Source organism: Desmodus rotundus, chromosome 11 (genome assembly GCF_022682495.2).
Source record: "Desmodus rotundus isolate HL8 chromosome 11, HLdesRot8A.1, whole genome shotgun sequence".
NCBI classification, from domain to species: domain Eukaryota; kingdom Metazoa; phylum Chordata; class Mammalia; order Chiroptera; family Phyllostomidae; genus Desmodus; species Desmodus rotundus.
The window spans coordinates 97,739,874-97,760,270 of NC_071397.1; the positions used below are offsets into that span (position 1 = coordinate 97,739,874).

The following is a 20,397-nucleotide window of genomic DNA, read 5'->3' on the forward strand; positions in this document are numbered from 1 at the left end:
GAAATAGTAATGTCTCTGAGGACAATAATGACAAGAGAGTAGACTAAAAATTGACTAGAAGGGAGGAAACTTCAGAGGCCTTATCTTTGAGAGATGGTTGTGTTTGCAACAGATGACTGGCTTTTGGTTCAGATTCTTTTGAACTTTCAGGACTTTTTAAATTGAATTTGATTACAGTCAAATTTGTAATCAGATCAGAATTCGGGCTCATAAATGTTACCGATGTCATTTCATAACTCACGTCATTGACTGCTCTGGTCTAGGCATCCAAATGCTAGAGTTAGAGGTAATTTTGCATCGTCCATCACCCTGAAATGTCCATGTGAGGACGTCACTCTAATCTGTAATATCCTGGGAGGGAGGTGAGCGCACACACACTTCACGAGGAAGGAACGAAACTACCCTGGAGGAGCCCTCACGGTGAGCTTCTGCAGATCGTGCCCTGTGTTAATTTTATTAAAACAACATTGAAGAGTGAACTCCTGAAATCAGAAGTCCTGATGGAGAGTGAATGACCAGGCTAGGAACAGTGTGACTTTGTACATTGCCAATTCTCTTTCTCTCCCCCCCACCCTCCGCACCGTTAGTCTGAAAACCATCTACTGGTACCTTCAAGCTGTGCCAGGGCCTCACTTGCCCTCACTCCCGCCATGGTGATCCTTCCGGTCCAGGCACCCTCTTCACTCAGCTGGATGGTGTGAGCCTGCTCACTGGTCTCCACCCTCCCTGTCCCCCCCACACCCCGCCCTAACCACCCCTTCCCTCAGCTGCCTTAACTTACCTCTGCCGAATTTTAATCACTGCTGCTTTGAGTCGGCTCCCCCATGTCTAGAGCAGTGTTGGGGACATACTAGATACTCATAAGTATCTGCTGAATGAGCAATGAGTAGCAATGAACCTAGAAGCACTTCCTGGAAGTCACCTGTGCTTGGTGCGGCGATGGCCTCTTTGGGAGGCATATTGGAAGTACAGGTACATCTTGATCCTCATCCTCTTCAGGATGGAAGAGTGTACTGGTCAGTACTCACTGGTTACACGGGACAGAAATCATCCCCCAACGGAGCCAAATGGAACTTTTGTCTCTGAGAACCGATCTGCAGGAAGCGCGCGGCTGGAGCTGGATGTACACACCTGCTCGACCCTTGCTGCCTGTGCAGCATCTTCCACGTGCTGGCTTCATTCTCTCCGGGGGGTGCCCCTCAACGCTTCAGCCAGGGACTGGGCCCCTCTTGGCTGCTGTACCAGTTTCCTGTGGCTGCTGTCACGATGGCCAGTTTGCGGGTGTAAAACCATAGGAATTTATTCTCTCACAGTTTTGGAGGCCAAAACCTCAAAATTAGTTCCAATGGGCTGAAATCAACATTCTGGCAGGACCATGCTCCCTCCACAGGCTGCAGGGAAGACCGTCTGGGTTCCTCTTCTCCTCCAGCTTCTCGGGGATGCCGGCCACCTTGGCTTGTGGCTGCGTCAGTCACTCCCATCTCTGTCCGCCGCTCATGTCACATCTCGTTCTCCTCCTCCTTTGAAGGATGTAGGTGATGGCGTTTAGACCTGACGGAAGATGCAGGGTAATCTGTCCATCTCAAGATTCTTAACTTAATCACATCTGCAAGGACTATCTCCTCCTCTACCCCACCTATATGGTAACATTCAGGGTTCCAGGGATCAGGACATGCATCTTTTGGGGGGTCATATTTTGGCCTACTACAGCCACCATCCACCCACACCTATGACTGAGAGAAAGAAGAGGCTTTCCACCAGCTGCAGTTAGAAAGGTCCTGACTCTGATCCACCAGGCTCGGGCCACTGGGGATCCTTGGACCAATTGCAGGGATGGGGGTGGGGGTGAAGGGTGTTTGGGAGGCACACTAGAGCCACTTGGTGGGAATGGGGGGCAGGACTACTATTCTGGAAAGAAGGGCAGGGTGGGGAGAGTGCTGGGCAGCCAAAAGCCATAGTTCCATAAATGGCATGTGGGCACACAGAAGGGAGTGATGTAAGATGGTGTGTATTTAAACACTAACACGCTTGCAAACCCCAAGGGCTGCTCACTGAGCCTACCAGATGATTGAAGGAGAGCCCTCACTGGGGACCAGGAGAGAGTTTCCCGGAAAGGAAGGCTGCAGGGCCGTGCCTTTTGTGGATGCTCTCGGGCAGGAGGCACCAGCGCCAACCAGGGCTCATTGGCATGGCTATGCTGTTGTTTTGTTTCAGAAAAGAGATGCTGCACTTCTCCGTTTCATCGGCCTACGATTTATTTAACGACCTTTTCCTCTCTACAAAATGATACAAATCTGCTCAGGTTTTTTAGGTTGTCAGCTTCAGCCGGGTAAATTTGCGAAGACACGCTGGGCGGATAGGAGCACTGGGCGCCCACCCCCGGGCCCTCCTGGCGCAGGCGTCCCGGTCGCCTCCAGGGGCGCTCCAGTCCAGGTGGATGCGCCAGAGGCTTCCAAGGCCGGGAGCTGACCGCTAACTTGTGGGATTCCGGAATAGGGAAACTCTAGGCAGTGTTAGCATGGTAGGGATTGGAGGAAGCAAGGCCGATCAAGTCCTTGGCCGGGGCTCCTCGCGTACTTAGTTAAGGATGGCTGCCTTTCAACCTAAGTTGGTGCGCTCCACCGATGAGACAGCAGGAACCGCAGCGTCTAAGCACCATAAACCACTCTCCTGGGTGCACGGGGTGTGGGGAAGGCCGGCGGGGGTGAGCCGAAAAAAGACCGCAAAGTGCGGATGGACGTGAGGGGGCCTGGCCCCTGTCCCTGACGTTGAAACCAGAGATATTTATTTAAGGGGACATGGGGCATTCGTGGGCTTGGCAGCGACTGGACGCCTGGGGTCATTTTCCGAGCCAGAAGACGAGAGAGGTTAGACAATGGGAGGAACTTTCCCAGCCACTTGGCCCCGCACGTCAATCACCGAATTTTCAGAAACACCAAGCGGGGTTCCGGGGAGATCGGCACCCCGATCCCGGGCCACGGTCCCAGCCACCCCCGCCACCCCACCGCCCCACAGCCCTGCTGCCGGCAGGGGGCGCCCGCGCGCGGCTAAAAGGCGCGGCCGGTGGTGGGCGGCTTCAGTGCGGAGCTCGGCGGCTGGTTAGCGGGCAGCGTGAGATCGGCGCGCGGCCGGGGCGCGGCGGGCAGAGCGCAGGGCGCACACACCTACTCGGACGGCAGGGACCCGACGGCGGCGCCTCAGCACTCCCGACTCAGGCCCTGCGCCCAGCCCCCCCGCCCAGCCCGCCGCGCACCTCGGGGTCCCGATGGCGCCCGAGGCCAGGGCGCCCCCGCGCGCGCCGCGCTTGCTGCCCTGGGCGGCGCTGCTGCTCCTGGCAGCGCTGCTGCCCGTCGTCTCCTCTGCGGGGGCTCCAGGTACGCGCAGCCCGATCTGGGCGGCCAGGCTCCCCGCGCCTCCTCACCACTTCTCTGTCCACCTCCATGCACACCCACCCCGTCTGTCGCTCCGGGCACCGCCGCCCCGCTCTGTGCTGGCTGCGTGTCGTGTCACTAACCCGTGCGTCCTCATCGCTCGCGAGTCAGGGCGCCGAGGGGCGGCTGAGGGCGCGGAGTCTGGGCACTCGGAGCCCCGCGCGCTGGAGGAGGGAGCAGGGACGCCGTCTGCGCCAGGGGAGCTCAGTGCTCTCAGTTCCAACTTTGACGGCGAACGCCCGGGAGTCGGGAGACTCGAGCCGTCTAACTTCCCGGGGAGATTCCGGCACCAGTGGGGTCGGGGAGAAAAGCGACTTCTTGGCGCTGCGGCGGGGTGGGGTGCTGCTTTCCTTCCCCCACAATTTCCCCGAGACATCCTTCTTCCCGCCGGTTCACCTGCCCCGAGGCTGGGATGACTGTAGGTGGCAGGCAGGCAGGGCTGCTCCAGAAGCGCGTCGGGGGGGAAAGGTTGGTACCGTGGCGTCCAAGGGAAGCCTCACTCCTGTGGGGGCCGCGCATCCCGGGGGGGACTTGGGAGCTGCGAGATGACATTCGTCCGGAGCGGAGGGAGAGGGAATTGAGATAATCGTTTGGGGAGAAGCTCACCCTCCCCTCCAAGGCTGGGGCTGGAAGTTTTCTTTGGGGACTGAAATGTGAGTGACACTTTTCAGAAAATGCCAGCGCGCTGTTGTCAGATGTCTTGTACCAGACAAGTTTGTGGGTTTTTCTCTTTTTTGAATCCCTAGGCCTTTGGTGGCCCTTGTTCCCACTTCCTGTGCAGGCATTTTCACACTTGGAACTGTGTGGCTTTTACTCATGTCATCGGTTTGCAGGAATCCAAGAAGTCGACATTTTTGTCAGTACAGTTCCCTCCCGGCTGGGTTATAAAAATTCAGATGCGATTCCAATGAGGGCCATTTTTCTGTGTCTCTGTTGCCCTCTCCCTACAGGGGAAATCGGGGGTCTCATCGCCTTGTGATTCTCTTTGTGGGCACCTCAGGCACACACCAAGTGCTGGGATGCCAAATGCCACTTTCCCCCCATAAAAGACAGTATCAGTTGTAGGTTTTGTTTTCCTCTCTGTTAGCAATCTCTAGGAAAGCCGTCACTGAACACTTTGTACAGTATTTAACAAGAATAAAACTATTTTAAAGCCTTTTGACTTCCCCACCTACAACCCATGTTGTTTTGGTTTGTTTTTGTTTTTTGTTTTTTTCTTAATTAAAATTTTCTGAATGTTGAAAGCATTTTTGTTTTAGAAGACGGACTGGAATGGAACCCATGCCAGACTGGCTTCGTGATGATTGCCGCTTTAGTCTTGTTAGCTTCCCCTGCCACCTGCGTCGGGTTCCCCGCGAGCCTGTCTGAATCCGGGTTGCCTGCGGCACCTCCTCCGGCTTGCTGCGCTCCGGAGCCGCGAGATGCTGGCGCTGGAACTCCCGCTGGCGCTTCTCTCTCTAGTGTGTGGACCCGGCGTGTGCGGTGGAATGATGACCGGACTAGAAGTGGACAAAGGAGGACCAGCCCATTTCGAAATGGATATTCACTGCATTTAAATGAAATAGTAGGAGGAAGACACAGACGGAACCTGTAGAAAGTGCCCCCACCCCATATTTATTTCACGTGCTCCTCCAGAAGGCTCCTCCCCTCTGTGTTCTGGGTCTGCCAGCCAGGCCGGGGCTCCCTCTCCGGCTGCAGTCCTGCATACGCCCAGCAAGCGGCTGGAGTCAGGCCCTCCCCTGCCGCCCAAACCCTTGGGGCCAGAATCCCTGTAAGGAAATCAGGGAGAGCCACATTAACAGTGGCAGATCACCATTCAGAGGGATTTTCCTTAAAATAGAGCTGATTTGCAGGGCACAGTGAAGATCTAAATAAACCCTTCAACTTAGTCAATTAAAACAGGAAACAAAATAAGCAAGTGAGCCTCCCCCCCCCATGGTGGAGACATTTTTCTGAAAATGCTGGACCAAGAGAAAGGGCAGCTTCCTTTCAGTGTAGCAGCCCTTCAGGACTTCCTGTGGCCCAGCTTGCCTCCAGCTCTGCTGTGTTTCCCTCCTACTTCTCTTCTCTTTGACCGCAGGGCGTGAACATGCTCTTGGCCTGTGCTGTGGGCATTGCAGCCCACCTGGATGAAAGAACGGTTTGATCCATCAGCTGAGCGTACAGCTCATTACTGTGGCATGAGAGGTCGCCACAGAATTGCAGAGACGACTCATGTCCCTGGAAAGATAACACCAGACAGTCCCAGAGCATTATTAGTATGTCTCAGTTTCTCATAGCTGCTGTAACAAATTACCACAAGCTTAGTGGCTTAGAACCAAACAGATTTATTATCTTATAGCTCGGGAGGTCAAAGATCGAAATGGGGCTCAGTGGGCTGCAATTTGGGCTGTGTTCCTTCTGCAGGCTCTAGGGGAGAATCCAGCCTCACTCTTTCCTGCTTCTAGAGGGGCCCGTGTTCCTCTGCTCATGATCCCCATCAGCGATCCTCCACCTCTGTGCACCTACCACCTTCTCCAACTCCGACCTTCCTGTCTGCTCTTTTCACGGACGGGGACCCTTGTGATTACACTGGACCCACGGGGCAATCTCCCCGTCTCCAGACCCTTCATTTAACCATGCCTGCAAAGCCCCTTTTGCCACGGAGGTCACATATTCACAGGTCACAGAGATTAGGACATACACATCTCGGGGGTTCATTATTCTGCAGGGCGAGGGTGGATTTCAGGGGGAAGCCCCATCACGCTTTCTGGTCCGGGATCAGGCTTCTTTTCACTGTTCCTTATGGGATTTGGGGGTTTCTCGAATTACAGCTAAACCGCTTTTCAGGAGCTTTTACTTTAGTTAGAAAATATAGAGGTGAGTGTTAAAAGGTGTAAAAATCAAGGAGATAAAAGAACAGTTATGTCTTCACCTGTTAATCTATAGAATGTTTACATTTGGATAGATCAGAAACTGAACCCTTGGGCCCCTTTGGGGTGAACTGGGTAGCTGGGGGGTTGTGTGTGTGGGGGGGAGGCAAATTGTTTCATTATTTCTCTTACCAGTTTGGTAGCCATACGCTAGGGAATTTAGAAATAGGTATCCCTTATACATATGAGCAAACGTCCTCTTTTCCTTCCTTCTAGAGGTTATCCTCATCTTACAGAGTATGAATTTAATTCAATTTTTGGGAATTGTGTTATTACTATCTAATTAAGAAAAATTCTCCAGTATGGACCAGATGGTTAAGATTTAGAAATTGTGGCTATGGAATTTTTGTGCCTCTGAGTATTAGGTGATGTCATGTGGAAGACAGATTTTTCTCCCAGATTTTCTCCCAGTTCCTTCTTTTTCCGCTCTGGCCTCGGCTGGCGACGGCGCTTGCGCCCCGCGGCCCTTAGAGGGCGCTCCTGGCCTTCCGGCGGCGTTGCCTACGCCCGCGGCCCCCAGGAGCTAAGAGAATTAGGACATTCACTCATCTGCTTTGGTTTTCCCTTAGCGTTTGTCTTTTTTCTTCCTCCCCCAACTTTGCTACTTGTTAGTAATTTTCAACTGACCGCTGGTGAGAAAGAATCCGAAGCCTAACCCTAACGCTGGGTCAGCAGCCCTGTAGCAGGTCCTGCCCAAGCTGCAGCAGCTGGGGGACCACGGAGGGACAAGGGACACCAGAGGGGGGCAACTGCCTCCTGAGCACTGGTTATCGGTTTTGAGTGAGTTTTGATCAATCGGTCTAACTACCTCCCCCCAATGGATTTTGTTCGTATCAGGGAGAGTGAGGCAAACTCTAAGGCAGGTTTGTAAATGCAACGTGATCCCTGGGGAGCTGTTCACGTTGCTGCCTCACTTCCCTACTGTGGCCCTTGTGTGGGCAGAAAATGATTAAATTATAACGTCATCATGGTCTATAAAGTACCAACCACTTAATTCTATTTTTATTTTTATGAGCTCTCAGGTGTGTGCTTTAATTTCTTTTTAATAACAACCAGCAGTTTAAAGTGCCACAGAGCTCTCCATTTCCCTGCATGTCATTCACTGAATTTTCACAGCAGCCTGTGAAGTTGGTCGAGTTCTCTGTTCGGAGGGGCTGTGGGGGCGTTGTCAGTCATCTGACAGGTGGCAGCTCAGGATTTGGACCCCAGTGTCCTGGACCCAAACCCCACGCTCTGCCTGCAGACGCTCCTGGCTCCTGTTGGCTCCCGTTGGTTTGGGCGTTGCCTGTCTTTCCCTCCTTTTCCTTCTTTAGGGTGGGGTGCAGGGCAATGCCATCTCTGATTTGCTGGGGATGCCCTTCTCGCTCCACATGCCCCTCCCATCGCTGCTGGCTGCTGAGCATGGCTGTATCTCACCTGGAAGTGTGTTCCTCTCCAGTAGGGCTTGACTTCGGGTGAAGTGGCCGTCAACCCTACTCTGTATGATAAAGGAGATTTGGTATTTGGATGTAAGCAAGATCCTTGCTGGGGGAAGTGCCCTTTGCTTAGTGGGCCCCGGGACAGCTGGCCCTGGGCGCAGTTTGTGACATCAGCCCTTCAACATTTCATACAGCGGTTCTTGGTGAATGTTTGAGCCCATCATACAATTCCCAACTTCGAGCCTGTCAACCTTGCATTTGAACCAAAAGGCTCCCCGAATTCAAGGCTGTTTACAGCAGACCATCTAAATCAGGGGCAGAGGGTAGGGGAGGGGATACAGACAGTGTGGCCCATGTTGGGACAGTCCCAGGTGGGGGGGGGGATCAGACTGGAAGGTCCAGGACAACCATCCTTGAGCTGGACTTTGACAGCGGAAGGCAAGGAAGGACATTTCAGGGGGAGGAACAGACGAAGCTGCATGTGTGAAGGCACCACAGCTAGAAGCCGAGGCACGTGTTTGAGGAAACACGTGTGTTCCAGGTGGCTCCTGCAGAGTGGCCCTGTGGGGTAGCGGTGACATTTGGGGTTGGGGGGCAGCAGCAGCCAGCGCAGGAAGGTCCTGGAGTGTGACCACAATGCAAAGCAAACACCACAGCACCAGTGGAAGGTCGCGGGCACAGCAGGGGGGAGGGCGGCGCTGCAGTCAGGTGGGGTGGGGGCAGATGACGCCTCCATTCACTGCGCTTGGGGGTTCTTTTATATCTGCTCACTTATTTGGGGCCAGGGGCTTCTTCATTACAATACAGACCAAGCTGAGTGTCTTTACCTTCAGTCCTGTCTGAGATGGCTCCTATGTTCTAGCGAAGTCCCATTTTGGAATGGGTTCCAGCGTGCTGGGTGTCACGCTCACACGTGGGCAGATTGGCAGACTTCAGGGTTCGAGAGCACTGAGGTTCCGTGAAAGGCTTTGGGGCCTGTGGACAGAATTCAGTGTGGTTTCTAAGGGGAAGATCTCTGTGCAAGTGGCTTTAGGAGTCACTGCAACTCCCAGGGGTAGGCCACTTGGATTAAAGAGAAAATCAGTGGATATAATTTATGTAGATTTTTAGTCTCGATAGTGACGGTCCATCTTGAAGGTCAGCTAAAAACTGACTCAGTGCAGGGCTCAGAAGCCATTCGGTCCCGAACAGATGACTGATCAGAGCCTGCAGACCAGACGGGGCCGAGCTGTGCTGCTCTTGGAGGAAGGGTGGGCGGTGAGTGCCCTGTGCACCTGGACTAGTCAGCATGTAGTCGACGTGACCAGGGCTGTATCCATGGCTCCTAATCTGAGATGACACCAAGCTGTCCTAGAGAGGAAATCCCCCGGGCAGTCGCCTGTGGCCAGAACCCCAGGGCCCTGCAGGGTGAAGAGGCCAGAGACCCCGAAGGGTCCAGTATGGCCTCCTAGGAGGACTGGAGAAGCGACCTCCTCCAGGTGAGGCGTGGCAAGCGGGGCAAGCAGGTTCCTGTGAGCTGCATTCTGTGAGGCTTCTGGTGATGACAGGCAGGTCCTCTGGGGTGACATAGGGGAAGCCACCTGGTGGCATGGTTTTTGTAAGGGCAGCGCTGCCTCGTTCTCACGAGTTTTAATACCAGCAAACAGTACCTGCCTAGTAAACCTCTGAAGGATGACTGGACACGCCTTCTTTGGTATTCATTTTATATGATGGGCACTCAATATATCTATGTAGGTGGACATGACACCAGCAGGCTATGTGGGGGTGACGAGTGTGGGACAGCCCTCTGCATCCCTGTCACCCTCACTCGGTGGGGTCAGCATGTGAGTTGTGAAGGGCACTGGCTCAAGCCAGAGGTCCAGTCTGCAGCAGGGGTGAAGAATTATGTTTACGCAGGGCACTGGTGTCCTGGGGCCGCCATAACCAAGGACTGCAAACTGGGTGGTTTGACACGGCAGATGTGTGTTCTCTCATAATTCTGGAGGTTGGAAATCTGAAATCTGTATGGCCAGCTCATATGGTCTCTGAAGGCTCTGGAGAAGAAGCCTCCCCTGTCTCTTCTCAGCTTCTGGTGGCTGCCGGCAATCCTGCCTGTTCCTCGGTTTTGGACGCGCCACTCCGATCCATCTGCGTGGTCAGGTGGTGTTCTCCTTGAGTCTTCTTTATGGGTCCTGGTCATACTGGATTAAGACCAACCCCAATCAAGCATGATGTTATCTCAACTTGGTTACACCTTCAAAAATCCTTCTTCCAAACCCCACTCCCAGGTCCCGGGCAGCATGTCTTTTGGGGGTGGACACAATGCAACCCACAAGATACGGTATGCTGATCGACACAATTCCTCTTGAGTAGGTGAAAGAATTCACATGGCGTCCAACACTGGGCCACAACTGAGACGTGGGAGGACGTGAGTCACTGGGTGTATTGTGTGTGCTGAACTGTCACCCCAGAGTGCCAAAGTCCTACGCACATTCAGTGGGCTTAATTCGTAGCTCAAGCGTGGCTAGAGCCTTCATTCATAAAGGAAGTAATTAAGTAATTAACTCAGAGCTTCTGTGGGCAAGTGACTCTGCTAGGCTCTGAGAAACAGGCCACAAACACTTAATAATAGAGAAGCTGGGACCAGTATGGTGATAAATAATGGCCTTGACCGTGGTAAGTGTAGTGACATAGGATCCTCTGGTACTTCTGTTGTCATTAACTTCTCCTGGACAGTTCCAGGGCTGAGTTCAGACATTTTCACACGGACGCACAGAGAAGTATAAGATCAGCAAGAGAATTCACACAATTTGTCTGAGGACTTTGCCTGCAGGGCACACTTGGATGTTGATTCAATCCACTTTTTTTTTCCTTTTCAGTAAAACTTCTTTCTTTTATGTAGATTTTATTTATTTTTTTTAAAGGTTTCATTTATTTATATTTTGGCAGAGGGGAAGGGAGGAAGAAAGAGAAGGAGAGAAATATCAATGTGTCGTTGCCTCTCATGTGCCCCCTACTGGGGACCTGGCCCACAACCCAGGCGAGTGCCCTAACTGGGAATTGAACCTGTGACCCTTGGGTTCGCAGGCCAGAGCTCAATCCACTGAGCCACACCAGCCAGGGCAGATTTTATTTTTTTGTTGAGACTTCTCTGTGATGAGATGAGGCAGCCTTGTCCTCCCACCGAACATCTGCTCTCTTGAACATTCTTACGTTGTGGGAAGCTGCCACGTTCTTTTCTGCTATAACAGATGTCCTGGCCCTACTTGGTTTTAAAGATCATTTCCCGCCCCACCCAACAATTTCCTTCTATTATTTTCTGATTGATTGGAGAATTAAAGCATCTTCTTGTGCTTACTGACTCTCAGAGTCCAAGCAAACCACAGCGAAAGAAAAGAGAAAGGAGGGGCAGGGAAAGCTAAGCTTTCCTAAGCTAAGCTTCGACTTCCCTGAGACCCGAACTGACCTTCTGTCACAGCTGCGTCTGTGGCGAGTCCACTGGGACTCCAACGTCTGGGAGGAAAGGGTCTGGGAGGTGGGATGCAGGCTGTTGTCTGAGCAGATAGATGTGTGTCTCTCACAGAACATGAGGGCTTTGACTTGGGGTCTCTGGGGTGAGTCCACGGAGCCCGCTGATGCTCTGAGAGTGTAATGAATGTTCATGACAGGGAGCAAGTCGGAGCATTCTGGGGGTGGGGGGGCAGGCTGGGCCAGGGTCACAGAGAGGACTTGAGTAAGTGTCCACTTCGAGTTCAAGCTGAGGAGAGCAATGCTCCTCCTAGAACCCCGCCAGGGCCATGCTTTTGGGTCAGCCGAGCTGGAGGAGGACTTCCCTTCCTGCTCCCCTCCCCAACTGGTCCCTGATAATGTCTCCTGTTGTAGCGCTCAGCCGATAGTGCTGAGACCCTCCCTCTTCTTGGCCTGTGCCAACAGACTGCTTCCCTCAGGAGATCGACTGCCATTGCCTCCCCGCTGTGTCTGTGCTTAACTGGCTTGTATTAGTAACTCTGCGTCACGCACCTGGGTAACACACCCATAGGTGTTTACCTTCGAGGCAAGTCACCAAAGTCTCTAAAATGCAGAGTCCCCACTTCTAGAACACCAGGCAGAGTACTCAGGGTTGGGGATTCAATGGCTAACATTTACGATAACGAGGAACCCCTTTCAATCACCTCTGGATCCCCAGCGCCTGGCTCAGAAGCTGACATGTAGTAGGTACTCAATAATACCTGTCGTAGAAGTAAATTAAGTGGCTGGCATTTAGCAGATTACAACAGATGTCCAGTCTTCTCCTTTACTTCTCTCTCTCTCTTTTTTTTTTATTACAAATGGCCCTGCTGCAAAACAAACTCTTCGCTACATTAGGTGTGTTGTGCATTTTTCCTCTTCATTAAAAGAGTATTTTCCTGTGCCCATTCATAAACCTTGAAGTGATTACCTGAAATATTTAAAAAGGCGGTATTTGTTAGGACTCTGAGCTGTCACTGGGTGGCTGGCTTCCGGTCATGTCTCTTTCATTTACACTGTTTCATACCTACCGTGCCACGACACTCGCTTGGCCTGCCTCCTAAGGGTGTTTTTCTGGGAGCTTTCTGAGTAAGACGGGTGGTGGTTTTAGTGACAGTAATGCCCAAGTGTTTAACATAGTTAGACAATGACTTTCACATTTTGGGCAAAGGAATGAATTTTGTAGGGAGTTTTGTGGCAGGCATGTCAAGCAGTTTATAAGTAGGCTGAGTTCAAGCTGGACCAGAAAACAATGCGCCCTTAAGAAGCTATTTCTCAGTTGTGAATTGAATTTGAAGAATGTGCAAAAGGTCCCACAAAAACCTGGAAAGTGCAGGGCCCTTGTAGGGTCTCTGATGCTGGTCAACAGCAGGCACGAGTCCTGCGTCCCCTTTGCATCATGGGCATTTTCTCTTCAGGGTCCCTTGTTTCCTTAGTGTTGTTATAAATAACTGTATCTATGGAGTTCCTCCAAGTTCATTTCCCTAAACCACTCTGGGAAGCCCATGGCCTAGATGGGAAACATTCTTGTTTTTTTCTCTGGAACGGTAGCTTTTGCTTATATTGGTTCCTGAACAAAATGGCCAACAGCCTTAAAACCTTAAATCCTAATGATCGAATTCAGCCAGCTCTGCTGGGGAAATTCACTCTCATTCCTGGCGGCATCCTTGTCTGGACAGATGTGCTGACTTAAGTCCACGGCTTACGACAAAGAAAGCTCTGACACTGTCAAAATTAAGCCCCCCCAGGGTAGATCGCTTAGAAAGAACACACGGGAAGAAATTAAAGTTAAAACAAAGCAGCTCCCACTTAGGGACGGGAAATGATGACACCGGGTCGCGACGGACTGAGCTGCCGAGAACGCAGTATCTGAACAACAGTGGCTAAATCTGGAAGGGAATTGCTTATCTCACCAGTAAACCTGGGAGCAGAGACCCAGGGACCCAGGGCCTTTCCATTTTCCACTCCTCCATCCAAGGCCAGGCTGTCATTCTCAGGCTTGTCACTTCCTGGTCTGAGACGGGCTGCTGCATCTCTAGGTGTCGTGCTGACATCCCAGAGGGGGAAACAGAGAAGATAGAAAAGACCAACAGCACAGGACAGCAGATCCTGACCCCTTTGTGAAGTGCTTTCCTGGCAGGGGCAACAGCAGGAACTTCCACATTGGTGCCATTGGCAGGAATTGGTCATGTGGCCACCACCCCTGGCTGCCGGGGAGGCTGAGGGTCAAGGATATCAGCACCCCAGCTCCCGCTGTGGAAGAAGGCAAGGGAGGAAGCAGCAGCGGGGAGTGGCTTGGGGGTACCCAACCTGCAGTGTCTTCCCCTCGCCCCCAGCCCGCCCCCGCCAGTGTCTGAATTCAATGCGAGCTTCTAAACGGTTACAGATTAGTTGGGAAACCTGGACTGGAATGGGACTCATAAAAACTTAACTTTAATTGTCTCAGGAAACATCTTGAGGAAGAAGGCAGATTCATTTTCAGAGTAATCTTTGGACCTGAGGATTTGATTTTAGTTTCGCCACTTGCTAATTTGAAACAGAATTCCTTGCTCCTTCATTTTATTGTCCGTTTTTGTGTTTTTCTGCTTTGTAGATTTTTCCCACGTTAGGAGGTGGCAGGAGGGAAGAAAGAGGATAATGAAAGGGAACCATGTGAAGTAAACTATATTAACAAATATTTGGCCTTTCTCTTGATTCATCTGCTTCCCTAAAATACAAACAAACAAACAACCTAGACTCTAGAACATTATAGGCAAGCTTTGTCCGTGAGCAGCCATGAACCCTTCAGGTAACGGGAGAGCATCACGGGATGGTGGCTGGGTTGGGGGTGCCTTGGGTGGGAAGTTGGGGGCCAGTTCCTGAGGACAAGGGGACAAGGCAGAGGGAGCACTGCGCAGGCAGCATCGGGCTTTCTCCTTGGGAAATTCCCACCTGCCAGCAGGAGAGCCTGGTGACCGTGGTGCCACCAGCTGTGAGCAGCACGGTGTTGGTGGGGCCCAGGGAGCCGTTTCCTGAAGCCAGGTGGGAGGAGCCCCTCTTTCCCTGGCACGTGGCCCCTGAAACTCTCAGCGGGTGGAGAATGCTTGCCCAGAGAGGGAGGAGGGTAGCGGCGGTGCTGACTGCCGGAGAGACTAGAAATGGATCCAGACAAACTGTACTTAAAAGACTTTGAGATTGGGATGGCGTTGCCGGCTGGCTTCTCTGGGCTGATGGAGAAAAAACGTGATTCACAATTGCATTTAGTGACCACTGAGTGCCCTTATAAGCCCATAGGCATGCATGCATGCTGATTTGGCCTTTGAGTGTGAGTAAGTGATGCTTTGTTGTTATCAAAATACTGGAAAATGCCTGAGGGGTCGGGGGTAACCAGGGGAACTCAGGTTTGGCCGAGGCCAGTGCAGAAGTGAGCAGGAGGACACACTGAGCCCAGAGGCCCAGCTGGCACCTCTGTTTATTAAGAAACACTGAGGGCAGTGAGTGAGTGACTGGTACCCAGGCACAAAGAGCAGTGTGGGGCATTTGGAATCTTCTAGTTTCTTACTCTACTGGCTTATATCCTCACTGGGTAACTAGTACAGGACACTTTGGGCATGGGGGCAGAATCCAGCCAGTCCCCGTGATGTGGGGAAATTGCGTTTTGGGGACTGTGCCCCCCGGGGGTAAAGTCTGGAGAGCCTGGCTGCCTCAGGTCTTCTGCGGGACCGGCCGTCTGCTTGGCTGGCTGCTCCTCTCTGATGGGAGGACAGTAACTGTGTGGCCTTCCCGTGGTGGGGTCGCAGGTTCTGTTTGCAAAGCTCTTTCAGCTCCTGGAGTGCTTTTTAAGTTTAAAGACTCCAAAGACCTGGATTTTGGCTTCATTTTTTGTACTGTTATCCCTAGAGAACCATGCCAAGTGTGTGCAACTGTGTGACCGAGCCCACGCGTCCTGGGAATGGTCAGAAGAGGAGCCAGCCCATCACTTAGACACTGAGCCTGTGTCTGCTCAGTCCAGCCTTCCCTCCACGTGGGAAAGGCAGTCCACCATCTGGGAATTGCACTAGTAGAACTTTTATTTCACAAGGTTGCAAAACAACCTCTACTTACTTTCTCTGTTTTCTTTTTTTTTTTTTTTGATGGAAGGATCATAATTACTTGGCACATATGATCCCAGCATCCATTTGAAAAATTATTTAAAACTCCATCCTTTCCGTGTTTTGCCCACTTGTTGCCAACTGTCTGGATGTTTCTGCATTTTGGAATATTCCCGTGCTGTCTGGTGTCTCAGGGACAATATCTGAATTTCCCCACCTTTCCTGGGAATCATAGTCTCAAAGTTGCGTCTCACGCCGATTCCTGTCCCCAAGCAATACTACAGTTTTAGTGCACACTAACCGTTTCTGGCTTATGGGTTGGATTTTTGGTGGAAGATTCATCATTTCACTGAGAGCTGTGTTTTCTTCATTTCGGGGTCTGGGAAGTATTTGGCGGTTTCCAGTGGAAAGTAAAACTTGAGTTTCAAACAAAGATGGAGCAGACAGACTTACATAAACACGAGCGTTTGTTGCATTAAAGAGCAATCCTCAGTATACTTAAGAAATAATTTTTGCATTTTTGGGGTTTTCAGGGTCTAGCTTATTTCAAAAGCCCTTACCGTTCCTCTGGGGGTTTTCTCCTTTTCCAGGGCTGTCCTCTCCTCACGCTGCCAGGCTGGGCGGCTTGGGCACTTAGCTCAGAGTGGCAGCCATCCCCGGCGGGTGTGCGCCCAATGTCTTTGGGTGTGTCTGCAGTGGCAGCCTTTTGTGACCAAATGTATTGGTTGCTTCAAAGAGTTATTTTTGACTTGCATAGAAGATCTTGATTAATAGTCTCTTTGCCCATCTGGGGGCTGACTGCAAGCAAGTGGCAAAAACCCAAATTGAACTACCGTATTTTGCCGTGTATAATGCACGCCTTTCTGCCTAAATTTTTGAGGGAAAAGCAAGGATGTGCATTATACACGGGTAGTACTAATTCTGTATCTATATAAATGTTTTTAATTCTTTCATTTATGCTTATGCATTAAAAGTATAACTCTAGAAAGCAGTAAGAATAAACGTATGCAAAATAATAATACCCTGGAGTAGGATAATCGGTTTTGTTTCTAACTATGAATAAATAAAGATTGAATTAAAAAATAAAAACAAAATATTTTTTTTCCTGGAGGTTTGGGCAAAAAATGTATGGGAGTGCATTATACACGGCAAAATACGGCAATCTAAATCCCAGAGCTCCTGGGCATGTGGAGCTGTGTGTGGGGAAGTTCAGGGGTTGTGCTGGCCCTGGGAAAGCCTCGAACCAGGGCTCACCGGGTAGACAAAACGATGGTGTGTCTGTACACAGCTCATTTCCGGTTTGCTGCCTGGTAGAGATTCTAGCATCTTGGGGCCGTAGGAGCTGAGGCGAGTGGGAGACTAGATTCCATTCTTTGTAGTTCGGGGAGTCCTGAAGGGTCTACACCACTTCCAACGAACGGCACGTGGCAGAGGCTGTACTTGCTGAGACACATCAGCAAGTGCAGCCTCTTGATGAGCCCACCTGGGCACATCAGTGAATCTACTCTGGCTGAGGCGAAACAGAATCAGTTTAAGGGGAAAAAACCTGGACTTTAATTTCTTTAAATTGAAATTAAGCCATAAAGCCAAGAAGTCCTTGCTCTCAGACTTCAATTTTCCCTGGGAATTTTGTAAGGGGAGAGACTTCTATTGACATCGGGCCACTTTTGTGTGGCTGAAATGATAATATCAGGCTATCTCTGTGCTGCGGTTTCACCGCCTTGCTGAGACTCTGGGGGGCTACTGAGGATGGGGTGGGCAGGGCAACGTTTGGAATTGGAGTCGGACAGACCAGCAAAGACCTGGAGATCAACTCAGACTAGAGGCCAACTTGGCTTTGGAGTTGGCTAAAGATTGAGTCTTCCTCATCTCAGAGCCTTTTGGAAACTGGGGATGGGGAGGGAAATCCCCACCTACAACTCCAGGAGGGTCCATGGCGGGTCAGTGATTAGTACTGGGATGAAGGGGCTCCAGAAGGCAGGGCAGGGGGTCCTGACCCTCACTCTGAAGGGAAGTTGCATGTTGACGTCAGGTTGATGGTCATGCCCGAGGCATCGGGCAATACCTGGTTCTTGGAGGTGTTTTGGTTGGAGACTGTTGGTTGACCTCATTAGTCTAAATCCTCCTAACATATTTTTCTTGAATCCGTTAGCATTTTAAGTGAGTACCGGGTATGTGGTTGCAAAAGGTGCCAAGAGAGATGCCAGAATGGGAAGACGAGGGAGGGGCAGGTGAGGTACTGTGCCCCTGTCTACCGCAATGAATTGGCTGTGAAGATAGTGGTCAGCCAGGCTGGCCTGGGGCCCTAGCTCTGGACTCAGGCTTCTGAGGGTAATTGCCAGCCCTGGAGAATCCCTTGAGGCCACTCAGCAGAAGCTGAAGACCCTCCAAAGACAGACATTACAGCACCATTGGCATCTTGGTTTCCAAACCTGAGTAGACACAGACCCATACTTTGTCCCTGGAACCAAACTGGCCTGCTTGGGTAAGACCTGGAGTTTGGGGCTAGGTCCAGGTGAAAACTCTAGGAGCTGACTGTGCCCCAATGTCCCATTCCAGGACAGACCAGTAGAGGTCTCATGGGACCAATGGCACGGAGCTGTCTAGCCTGGCAGCTGCCAGGCATCTGAAAGGTCACCAGAATATCATTTTACCACTCGGTATCTGGCAACATATTTTTGAATCTGGGTAAAGGTCACTGGTATGAAGTGCAAAAATGACTTTGTTGTGGTATGAAATGGCGTGAGTATAGCAGACTCGTTGGTTCCCTTCTTCCGTCTGGCACACCTTGGCATCTACTTCCATTCAAAGGCAGCCTTGACTGGGGAGAGGTGGGCAGGACACAGACAGGGAATTCTTTCTACTTCACCCACCATCCCATAGGCTGCAGCTGCAGCTCATTGCCTCGTTTGCATCCTGTGGAGGTGAAAACGAAGCCTGTTGTGGCCCTGCCCCAGCATGCACCCTATGAGGAACCTCCCAATGTTCCCTGCCTTAGGCCACCTAATGCCTGTTGTGTTGACCTTGGGTTTATCCTTCTTCTCCTTAGAGGGGCAGTTCATGGGATGGAGAGCTTGGAAGAAAGTGCCCAGTACCATCTTCACTGGATGAGAGTGCTGGACACTCTTACAGAAGGTCATGGGCTTCATTTACCTAGCAGAGGGGCTGGTCTGTAGTGTTTGTAAGGACACGCAAACCTCAACGAGGAACCATAGTTCATCATCGGCTTCCAGAATGTGGATCCTGCAGCAGAGATCCCAGAGTGCAGCCTGTGGACTCTGCAGCTGACTCCATATTCCTTGCGCCTTCGCTGCATGCCAAAGGCGCAAAGTCGTGAGACCTACGCAATGCGATCAACACCAAGGAGGAGCTTTCTAGTCCAAGTTCATGCACACTGGCCTCTGCCTGCCTGGGTCGGTTGCTCCTTAGATGGATGCTGGTTGGATGAATTTACTCAGAGTCCAGGCACTGGGCGGGGGGAGGAGGGGTTCAGGTGGGGCTGGACAGCAGACAATAGTGCCTTTTACCCGGCCTTCCTCTCCTCGTCCAGTTCTTCCAGAGCGAGGCATGGATGGCATTCCCCAAACGTGACATCAACCTTAACTATCCAAGTCAACGGGAATCCAGGGAATGAAAGTATCTCCTACCCGAGTTGCTGGCCCAGTCTGTGTGTGCTGGGGGTAGGGCGGGAAGTGGGGTGTATGGGCCAAAGGCCTTTAGAGAACCTGAAATTCAGAACTGATCTTACAAGGAGATTGACCCTAAGGTTGCATTGAAAGTGTGGTTTCGGGGTCCCCCGAAGGCCTTTGTGCTCAAAATCAACCTTCCTTCAGTAACTCTGTAAGGCCTGAAATGCCACTATTGGAAAGTCATTCCTCTGTGTAAGGTTTTGTGGTCAGAACGTAGGTCTCGCTGGAGAGCATATTTGTCACTTAGTCCGTTTCTTTCCGAGAGCAGGGCGGCTAGGACACCCAGCACAGGGGATGGGACTGTGGGTGGGGGCAGGAATGTCCCCCACCCCCCCGCCCAGATGCAAGTGGCACAGGAAGGTGGGGTGGGTGGTAGAGGAACAGTTAGCGCAATGGTGGAGGTTTCACAGTTTGTTTTAGTGTAGTGGTGGCTTCCTGGATTAATTAATTTTCGGTGAACGTAGTCATCAGTCCTTTATGAGCAGGGACAGAATCTGCAGGCCCGTGAGCTGCGAGAAGACCGGGCTTTAGAGCTGACAAAGCAGCCTTGGCCTTGGGCTCCCGTCCAGTGCAGCTGTGTGGCTCCGGGCAGTTCCGCTAACCTCCCCACTCTGGGCCCGCTTTCCCCGCCCTGGTGTGGAGGGAGTCAGCCGCACCTCCTGGGTGCCTGTGTTCTGCACACCCTGCAGTGTAAGTTTAGGCGCTCCCAGGAGTGGGTGGCAGGTGGGAGACCCTCAGTAAGCCCCCTTTTCCTATCCACTTTCCTATCCTATCCACTTACCTTTAAACAGGGTACTTTGACACCATCTGACTCCTTTTTAATAACGTACAAATGCTGGTGCAGGCACCTATTGTGTTGAGACACTGCTTGATGGTACTTGGTCACTGACAAGAGGAGAACACACACACTCATGCGTGGACACGCGTGGAGGTCTGACGGGCAAGCAGAGTGAACTGACGGTCATCAGGTTTTGGCAACGCGACCGCGTGTGCTCCTTGCCCTACTTTCCTTTGTCCACCTTGCTGCAGCTCCTTGAAGGTTTTGCACGTCTCTCCTTACGCTGGGCCGATGCGACCACTGGAATATGGGTTCTCACTTGAGTTAGAAATCGCTCTGTGTCGTGTCCAAGGGTAGATGCGAAGCATTGCCAGTATTTGTCCGACATTCTTCTTTTCAGATGTCAGTGATGGGGGTAAATGGGTTCAGGCCCAGGCTGTTGGGTACCAATTGGATCGCAAATGTGTGGTGGGAAACGCGAGGGAGTTGGGGGTTTGCGGGTGTCACCTGCAGCCTGTGTCCAGGGCCGCCCTTTTCTAAGGGAGATTTGGAAAGGAACTGCAAGGAAGAGTGTCATTCATGCATCCATTCATTTGTCCTCTTCCTGAGAATC

General features: G+C 51.7%; 1 protein-coding gene across 3 annotated transcripts in view; it reads left to right on the forward strand.

The window, feature by feature from the left end:
• Nucleotides 1-3,098: 3,098 nt before the first annotated feature.
• FNDC1 (fibronectin type III domain containing 1) overlaps nucleotides 3,099-20,397 on the forward strand; it is a 74,333-nt gene continuing 57,034 nt past the window's right edge. For all 3 annotated transcript variants that reach the window (XM_053914298.1, XM_024552106.3, XM_053914299.1), the window contains exon 1: nucleotides 3,099-3,374. In XM_053914298.1, coding sequence (XP_053770273.1) covers nucleotides 3,266-3,374 — 109 coding nt within the window. In that variant the 5' untranslated portion in view covers nucleotides 3,099-3,265. The remainder of the gene's footprint in view (nucleotides 3,375-20,397) is intronic.